This window comes from Phocoena sinus, chromosome 20, assembly GCF_008692025.1.
Source record: "Phocoena sinus isolate mPhoSin1 chromosome 20, mPhoSin1.pri, whole genome shotgun sequence".
Classification (NCBI taxonomy): Eukaryota; Metazoa; Chordata; class Mammalia; order Artiodactyla; family Phocoenidae; genus Phocoena; species Phocoena sinus.
In genome coordinates this window covers 52054790-52064322 of record NC_045782.1, presented here as the reverse complement: position 1 = coordinate 52064322, position 9533 = coordinate 52054790, and the positions used below count along the sequence as shown (strand labels likewise).

Genomic DNA, 9533 nt, shown 5'->3' with positions numbered 1-9533 from the left:
TCTCAGAGTTAGAACTTCTCAGTTTTCAAGTTCATTTTTTAACAATCCTGTAGAAAGGTCTCTGCTTAGGCTGTCTGTGGCTCTCTGAATCTCTACCTACTTCCCCATCCTCCCCTCATCTCCTGGCTTGGAGAAACTGCCACCAAGCTCCACAAAGCAGGCGGGCTGGGGCGGGTGTCCACTGTCTAAAGTATTTCTTTCTCTACCTGCCCGCCTCTCCTCCATCCTGTTATTTGTCCTACAGAGCCTTCACACAGGTGCTCAGCAGGGATTTGCTTTTAGGCTGTCTTGTGAATGAGCCTGAAGTTACTAAAACTCAGCTCTGGCGGAACTCAACTTTCAAAAACACCTTCCCAAAGAATCCCTTTTAACAATATTTATTGAGTACCCATGACGTGCCAGCTTCTGGGTACTGGGGATCCAGCAATGAGCCAGTGCCCTCCTGGAGGTGATTACATTCCGGCTGGGAGACAGGCAACAGACACAAAAATAAGATTGAGCGATGTGAAAAAAAAAAAAAAAGTGGCAAAGAGTAAAGGGGATGGAGATGAACCTGGGCATGCTTCGCTGATGCTGTGAGATTTGGGGGAACATAGGTCCAGGAAGGCACAGACCGACAGGGAGAAAAGTGGTGTTTCTGGGGGACACGGCATCCGGGGGTTCTTTTCACCAGGAGGCTCCCTTGAGAGCTCGCTGCCTGGCCAACGTCTTCCCCATCGCAGCAGATGCCCTCAAAGCACCAACCAGGCCTCCTGAAGGCGGCCGACCAGAAGCCTCTAATAAGCTCCGCGCGAGATCAACGCCGGGAGCTCTGCTCGCTTCCTCCCCATGGCAGGCGCTAAAGGTCTAGCGGAACCAAAGTCTCGAGGGAAGAGCGAGCCCACGGACCGCGGAAGAAAGCGCCCACCGGAAGCGGCCCCGAGACCCGAACATGGCGGCCGTACGGTGGCTGTGCTGGGGCCTGAACCGAGCCGAATCCTGGTTGCTCCCGCTGCCCGCGCGCTGCCCCCACCGGACTCTGAAAAAACAGGTAGAGGGTACCGAATTCCAGAGCATCTACAGTCTGGACAAGCTCTACCCCAAATCGCGGGGCTCGGACACCGCCTGGAGGGTTCCGGTGAGCCGGGAGGGCCGGACGGAAGGGGCGTTTCCTGGACTCTTGCTGGGTGACGTCGGGCAGCCGGGGCCCCATTGGCCGGGCGTGCTGCTAATCCAAGAGACGGACGCGCTCAAACATGGCGGTCGCCGCGGGAGGAGGCTGGTTGCCCGAGCAACCGGGGGACTGGGGCGGCTGGGCGGTTGGCGGCTCCCAGTGTGGCTCGAGGTGTGCCGGCGCCGGGAGAGCATGCTGGCTATGCTTCTTACAAGACCACCGGCTTTTCCGCATTCATTCCCCGTCCCTCAGGCCCAAATTCTCGTCCCAAGGGAAAAGTGCCGTCCACAGAGGACAATTAAGGCAGGAAGCTGCCAAGTAGCTCCCTTTTGGAGCCTTTTAGCAAGTGACGTGGTCCTTAGCCTCTAGTAACCCCAGCACGCCTGAGGAAACAGAGCTTCTGGTTCGTTGCCTCAAGATACCTTTATTGACAGCCCGCTGTGTGCAGGCGCTGTATCAGGGCCCGGAGCAGGAGAGTTTGGACCCACCCGGTTCTGTGGAGTTTCCACCTACAGGATTGGAAGAGAGCGTTCATTCATTTATTCATTCATTCACTCACTTAACAAACTTCAGTTGAAAGCATGGTGTATACACGATGCTAGGCATGGGGACAGAGTAGTGAACAAAACACAAAAATCCTAATGCTCGTGGAGCTTATCTGCTTAATGGAGGGAGACAGGCAATGAAGAAAATCAGTAACATAGAGTATGTGATAAGTACTTCGGAGAAAATAAAGTCCGGAAGGGAGAAGGAGTGCTAAGGTAGGGGGTGGGGTTACAGTTGTAAGTAGGCTGGTCCAAGGAGGCCTCTGAGAAGGTGATGCTTGCGTAAGGACTCGGGAGAAACAAGGCAGCAGGGAGCCGTGAGAAGAGCAGGGAGAGAAGCATCCCTGCGGAGGGAACAGCAGGTGCCACCCCCCTCAAGGCAGTAGCATGTTCCGCTGGTTCAAGGAACAGCAAGCAGGCCAGTGTGGCTGAGCAGGGGGCTCAGATATGAAGCTGAAGGGGAGAAGGCTGTGGGGAGGCCTTTGTATAGGGCTTACAGGGCTTTAGTTTTGCCCTGAATGTGATGGAGGCAGAAGAGCGGAATGATCCAACTTAGTTTTACAAAAATCACTGTTCTAGAGAAGAGGTTGCAGAATGGCAAGAACAGGAAGACCAGTGAGGAGATTGCAATATTATAGGCAAGAGATGATAAGCAGGGTGAAAGCAATAGGAGTCATGAGAATCGGTCAGGTTCTAGATAAATTTTGAAGGGAAAGCCTACCGGATTTGCTAATGGATTTTCCCTGAGAAGTGAGATTAAAAGAGGAATTGAGGTCTAGGGCCTTGAGTAATGGAAGGATTGTGTTGCCATTAATGGAGACGACAGAACGGTAATAGCATTCGTTTGTCTGTTCATACATTCAACAAAAAGTTTCTCGTGCACCTACTGTGTCAGACACTGTTTCAGGCGTTGCAGATACCTCCACGATAAAACAGAGTTCCCACTTCATGGAGTTTATGTTCTAGCGGAAGGAGCAGACAGTAAACAAATGGGGAAAACATATCAGAGAGCGAGAAGTAATGAATAGACCAGAGTGTTTTGGTGTGATAGCCAGGGAGCTACTTCAGGTTGTTAGGAAGGGAGGTCCTCTGTGAGGAGGTTTGAGGCATCTGTTAGACTCGAGAGAGGAGACCTCGAATAGCAGTTGGCTTTACCTCAAGAAAGAGGTTCATCAACAAAGTTGGGTTTTTTTGTTGTTTTTTGTTTTTAATTTGGTGGCGCCCAGCTTGTGGAATTTTAGTTCCCACACCAGGAATCGAATCAGGGGCCCCAGCAGTGAAAGCACTGAGTCCTAACCACTGGACCGCCAGGGAATTCCCAAAGGTGGTATTTTCAAAGGAGTTGGATGGAATGTTCTAGGAAAAGAGAGAAGAGGAAGGATTTCAGGACATTTCAGAGTTTTTAAAGGTTGCAAAGAGCAAGCAAAGGAGAGTGAGAAAGTCACGGGGAGGTAAGAGGAAACTGGAGAGGCCAGCTCAGAAGGAGGGAAGAGCGTGCTTCAAGGAGGACGCAGCCCAGGGTCTCTACGATGCAGAGGTGGAGTAGGATGAGATTTCACCCCCAGATAATTCTAAGATGAAAAGGGATGAAGGGACTTCCCTGGCGGTCCAGTGGTTAAGACTCCAAGCTTCCAGTGCAGGGCACGCGGGTTTGGTCCCTGGTGGGGGAACTAAGATCCCACATGTGGTGCAGCGCGGGGGTAGGGGTGGGGCCCGGGGCCCCCCTCCCCCCGCAAAAACAGGGTGGTGGGTGATGAACGCAGCCAGAGCGGGGACAGATGAAGACACTTTGAGCTTGGGGGCACAGAAGAGCCTCAGAGTGGGTAGTGTTTGCACTGGGCCTGTGGATGTGAGGATTTGAGGCTTCGGAAGAACAACTCGGGAGAGACGTGAAGGTGAGAGGTCCTGGGGTGAGTAGGTCAGCTTGACACAAACCCTCAAGGCAGATGTGCTAGTCACTGTTGAAGGCAGACAGCCTAACATGCGAGCTTCCCGGGGTCTGGGGAGGAACAGGGGACCCATGGTTTGTTGCTCCAGGTTGGCAGAGGGTGTTCCTTTTGGAGTCTGCCTGATGTACGTGTACTGTGGCACCTTGCCTCCCCTGGGCGCTGGTAGTTCCCGACACTAGCTAAGTGGAGTCAGGGGGCGGTGGCAGGGAAGGCTGGAGGAGTCAGTTCCGTTTCCCTGGAGGAGTGTTTCTGAGGCAGTACCTCTGGCGTCTGGGGACGATGTTTCTGTCATCCTGATACGATTTTGCTGGAGACCTGAAAATAGTTGTATTATATTCATGTCGTGGCTTTACATCATTTCTGCTTTGTTGCCCTGGAACAGTTAGGAGTCGCCCAGTAGGTAATATTTATTTGACGCCGTATATGTTACATTACAGGATGATGCAGAGCAAGCCAACTACGACATCCCTATAGGTGAGTAGTTTGGGCTTATAAAAAAACCAGTCATTTCCTCTGCCCCTCACACATTCCTTCCAGGTCTCTCCAAACCAATGAAAGTAAAGAAACTGTCTGGAGTTACAAAAGCAGAGTCCTTTCAGCGTTGTTGAGAATAGAAAGGAAAAGCAAAGCTATGAGGCAGCCACTCCAGAGTGCTGTGCAGTGCCCAGCACGAACAGAAAGCTCTTGATGGTCTTGTGACGCGGAACAGTCTTTACGATAGACGAATTGATTGTTATTTGAAAAAAGTAAGGTACGGAAGCATCTGTATAGTGAGCTACCATTTGTGTTTCACTTACATATATCTGAAAGACACATTTCTGGATGTACACGTAGATCTGCGAGGATGTGAAGGACCCTGGATACAGGGACTGCCGTGGGGAGGGGAGGGGAAAGGACAAACCGGGAACTTGGTGGCTGGGGAGCAGGAGTGGGGACTTCTCCCTGTAAACCACTTGCATAACTTCATAATTTTGTGCCCATCAAGCCTAAGGCGTGGCCTGTGAAGAAACAAACAAAACCCTCCTGAGGTTCAGAGAGTTTCTGGCGCGCGCAGACCGTGAGAGGAGAGCAGCCAGAGGTGCCGGCTCCTGGTGGCCCTTGCTCAGGGTGACCCTGAAACAGGGAGGCCAGGTGACCACGGTCTACAGCAGAGGAGCCGGCGCCCTGCGGCTGCTCAGCAGTTTGAGGCCCGCAGCTGTGCCCTGAGGCAGGAGGAGGCCGAGACCCAGAGAGAAGGGAGGCTGTCTCCTGACAGCCTCGGGGGGACGGGCAGGCAGATGGCCGAGTGGCCGCTCCTCAGTTGCCTCTGCTTGTGTTCTCTGAGAGGGGCCCAGGTCTCCCCGTGCCTGGCTGGCCTGTACGGATGCAGACAAGGCCACCAGCCCCGGGGTAGAACCGCCCCCCTCTCCCCCCGTGGAACCACACGTATTCCTCACCTGTTCAGAAAAATGAGTTCATTTGATTTTTCAAAGGGCTTCTCAGAAGCCATCTGGCGAGGTCACCGCTGCCCGCTGAGGCCGGCCCTCCACCACCACGGGGCCGCATTCCTCGCCCCCCAAAGCCCCTGCAGCTCGCCACCCAGTCTTCTGGAACTTTTCCGCTGCTCTGCCTTCCCGGCTTCCCTCAGATACCACGAGGCTGCTTTTCATGAATTACAAAAATAGAAGGAAGAAACCTCATTTTACAGATCCAAAACAGACCAACCAAGACCCAGAGAAGCGGTGGGAGTTTGTGGAGGTCACAAAGTCAGTCAGTGATGAGCTGGTGTTAGAAGACGGGGCTCCCAGCTCCAAATGGAGCGCTCATTCACCCAGCAGGTGTTTTCATCCACTGACCGCGACCGAGGCCCAGGGGTGCACGCGCAACTCATGAGGAATGAGAGCCACCTCCCCTCTGGGGAGTCCACATCCACTGCATTTCAGGATAGAACATTAAACTCAGTCCCTTAACTTGAGCTTTTAAAAGAGTCCTTGCTTTATTTATTTTTATTTATTTATTTATTTTTTGCGGCACGCGGGCCTCTCACTGTTGTGGCCTCTCCCGTCGTTGCGGAGCACAGGCTCCAGACGCGCAGGCTCAGCGGCCATGGCTCACAGGCCCAGCCGCTCCGCGGCATGTGGGATCTTCCCCGACCGGGGCACGAACCCGCGTCCCCTGCATCGGCAGGCGGACTCTCAACCACTGCGCCACCAGGGAAGCCCTGTTTTGTTTTTTTTAAAATAAGGCTTTTTGTGTGTGTGTGTGTGTGTGTGGCTGCTTTGGGTTTTTGTTGCTGCGCGCGGACTTTCTCTAGTTGCAGAGAGCGGGCTACTCTTTGTTGCGGTGCGCAGTGATGTGGTGGCTTCTCCTGTTGCAGAGCACGGGCTCTAGGTGCGCGGGCTTCAGTAGTTGTGGCACACAGGCTCAGCAGTTGTGGTGCACGGGCTTAGTTGCTCCACGGCATGTGGTTCCTTCCCGGATCAGGGCTCGAACCCGTGTCCCTTACATTGGCAGGCGGATTCTTAACCACTGAGCCACTAGGGAAGCCCAAGATGGCTTGCCTTAAAACAAACTAACAGCAAAAAGCAAGGGCAGTCAGATCTAGTGGAACATACTAGACCAGAAGCAGACAACCTGGGTTGGAATTTTACCTCCTCTGCTCTCTCCCTGGCCTTGGGAGGCCCTTGATTTTAGTTTTGACATCTGTAACTAATCTCTGACTACTGATCTGAATGTCACGTCATTGAAAGAGAGACGAATTAGGGATACTGACGTCGATGGTAAGTTAGCAGTTTGCATGTTTCACCCTGTGATAATATTTTGTTGGTGTGTGTTCTGTTTTTCAGATCGCTTGACAATATCTTATTGTCGGAGTAGTGGTCCTGGGGGCCAGAATGTTAACAAAGGTACAACGGTGCCTTGTTTTCTTAAACGTTAAAGCTTTTCTGAGAGATGGACTTGAGGACTTCTGTGTTTACATTCATGTGGCAGTAAAGGGATTTTTTTTTTCAGAAGCTTAAATACCGCCCGTTTATATAATAACGCTCTTTATTCTTCTGAACGTGGTCTGATTCTCAGACTCTCAGTTGTGGGTTGCTAGGACTAGGACTGGCTTGGGAGTCTAAGCAAAGGGAAGTCACAGTGTGAGCTGGCAGCCGGCTCCAAGAGCAGGTTTCCTTCGTTCTCCTGGACCCGCTCCCTGCTCCGCCCCCCCCCACAGTCTTTTCAGAACCCAGTACATTGTAAGAGGAAGAAAGCACTAGGCGTTTTGTTCCTGGAAGTTTATTTGTGTCTGGATGTGCCTCACTGTCTTTGCAGGCTCATTCCATAGCCCAGTTTGTATCCCCGAGTTCACACAGGATAGAAACAGCCCCGGGTGGGTGTCTCACCTCCCTGTGGTTCAGAATCCGGTGGTCACCAGCCACCCGGGCGCTGAGCCTGCCCGAGCGTCTCAGTGACCCGTGCCCCCTCCCTTTATTTACAGTAAATTCCAAGGCTGAAGTCAGGTTCCACCTGGCCAGCGCCGAGTGGATTGCAGAGCCTGTACGGCAGAAGATGGCGGTCACGGTAACCACGGGCCCGTAACCACGGGCCCCTTCCTTTCTCTTTAACCCTCAGTCACTTTTAGGCCTTTACTCTGTAGAACTCTGGTTTTGCCTTTGTTCTCCACAGCACAAAAATAAGATCAACAGGGCAGGAGAGTTGATCCTTACCTCTGAATGCAGCCGCTATCAGTTCCGAAATCTGGCAGATTGCCTACAGAAAATTCGAGACATGATTACTGAGGCCAGCCAGCCAGCCAAGGAGCCATCCAGAGAAGATGTTGTACTTCAGAAAATCAGGTACTGGAAAATTCCCTGAGCTTCTGTAAACCAATTTGTGTGGACAAGGGGCTACACAGGGAAGAAAGGAGGCACGGTGAAGCCCACGACCTGCCAGCAGGCAGGTGGACAAGCTCCGGGAATGGGAGAGACTCGGACCCGGAGTGGAGGCTTCTGGGCCGGCGCCTGCTGCTTCGGCTGCTCTGCTTCCCGCTCAGCTGGCAGCTCCTCTCACCACTTTGATAACCACTGATTGGGCATCTGGGCGTAATTGTGTTTTTCTTTGTTTTCAGGATAGAAAACATGAATCGGGAAAGGCTGAGAAAAAAGAGAATAAATTCTGCCATAAAGACAAGCAGGAGGGTAGATGTGGACTGAAATCATCCCCTCGAGCTGGCAAAGACCCTCTTTAGGGCCTCCAAGCAGCTGCCACCGAGGGAGCTTTAACACCATCAGGAGACGCGTGTGTTGTTTGTTGTCAGTGCTTGTCTGTAACATTGGAACCATCTCAGGAATGTTCATCTGGAATGAGGGTTGTAGGCAGTGGTTGCAGAGGTCTTTACAGGCAATTACCATGTTGTCAAACCTCTATTATCCATTTAATATATTAGTTGCAATAAAGTTCTAAACTCAGTGGGCTTCCGCTTCTCAGAATGCTTCAGAACAGAATCCCTCCCTTTTCTCTCAGTTTAAATCTGCCTAATAATTATTGGCTGATTGTACAGCCCCGGAGGAGCACAGAGGGATGAGCCCTTTGGGAACATGGGGCAGAAGGGCTGAGACAGGTGCGTGGGCATCAGAACTGGGCCTGGAGACAGGGCTAGAATATTAATCAGTCGAGAGCCGGGAGGACATGCCAGTTGAAGGGAATAGTGTGAATAAAGGAGACCAGAGAAAAGGCTGGGGTGGAGGAGATGGTGAGGAATCCATCTGAATGGGGAATTTGTCCAGGTCGTTGTGAGAGGTGAGTCTGGAGGGGGAGATAGAAGTTCAAGGTGCAGGGTCTTGGGTTCAAATTGAGGAATTTAGATTTTTTTCCTTTTTTAAATTTTATTTATTTTTGGCTGCGTTGGGTCTTCGTTGCAGTGCGCGGGCTTCTCACTGCGGTGGCTTCTGTTATTGCGGAGCGCGGGCTCTAGGGCACAGGCTCAGTAGTTGTGGCGCACGGGGTTAGTTGCTCCATGGCATGTGGGATCTTCCCGGACCAGGGCTTGAACCTGTGTCCCCTGCGTTAGCAGGCAGAGTCTTAACCGCCGTGCCACCAGGGAAGTCCCGATAAATGACTCTTACGAAATACAAAAGATGTGGAAGATAGGGTCCCTGTCCTCAAGGGACTCAGAGCCCAGTAGGGAGCTGAGGCTCATATACAAGGAAGTGCAGCATTCTTTGGTTCATTAATTCAACAAATATTTATTGAACACCGGGCAGTGGGCCAGGTCCTGGGGAATCAGCAACGAACAAAACAGAGTCCTTCTTCCGGAGAACTTCCATTTGATCAGAGGATGATAAAAGCTGAGAAGAAAAATGGATTCGTCTGGGTAACGTGACCTAAAACGTGGTAAATAACACAAGAAAGGTCTAAATAGATTTTGGGAAGGAACTAGTTCCAGCTGGATGGTCAGTGAAGATGTACTTGATGTGCTTGAGATGGGATGGAAGAAGGGGAGGGGCTGGCCAAGGGAGCAAGGTAAGAGCTTGTCACCTGGAGGCTCCAGTGATGGCCAAGGGCCCTGCCTGTTGCCGGGACAGTAAACCATAGTATTGAGAGAATGGGCTGTGAAGCCAGCTGCCCTGGATCAGCTGCTGACTTCCACCACCCCCAGCTGTGCAACCTTGGGCAAACTACTCGGCCTCTCTGAACCTTAGCTTCACCATCTATAAACTACGGATGATGTTGTTAGATGTTGTTAGTGCCCACCTCGTAGGGTGGTAGTGGTTAGTGGCACTGAGCCTATACCCAGGGAATGTTAGCCATAATTAACAGTTTAGCCATGATTAAACAGTTCCAGTTTGGCTGGAAGCCAGGGGGTGAGGAGCTGTGGAAGACACACCTGCCACCTTGAGTGGGAGCCAGGCCTAGAAAGGC

General features: G+C 52.0%; 1 protein-coding gene across 3 annotated transcripts; it reads left to right on the top strand.

Annotated features, from left to right (window-relative positions):
* The first annotated feature begins 890 nt into the window (after positions 1–890).
* MRPL58 (mitochondrial ribosomal protein L58) lies at positions 891–8085 on the top strand. Of its 3 annotated transcripts, none has more exons than XM_032616474.1 (6): positions 891–1117; positions 4085–4121; positions 6473–6532; positions 7111–7193; positions 7299–7468; positions 7741–8085. In XM_032616474.1, exons 1-6 carry the CDS (start codon positions 932–934, stop codon positions 7823–7825), a joined length of 621 nt encoding a protein of 206 aa, XP_032472365.1. In that variant the 5' UTR covers positions 891–931; the 3' UTR covers positions 7826–8085. The 3 variants fall into 3 exon arrangements, with proteins under 3 accessions (XP_032472365.1, XP_032472366.1, XP_032472367.1); XM_032616475.1 differs by having other exon boundaries at positions 895–1033; XM_032616476.1 differs by having other exon boundaries at positions 900–1030.
* Positions 8086–9533: the final 1448 nt, after the last annotated feature.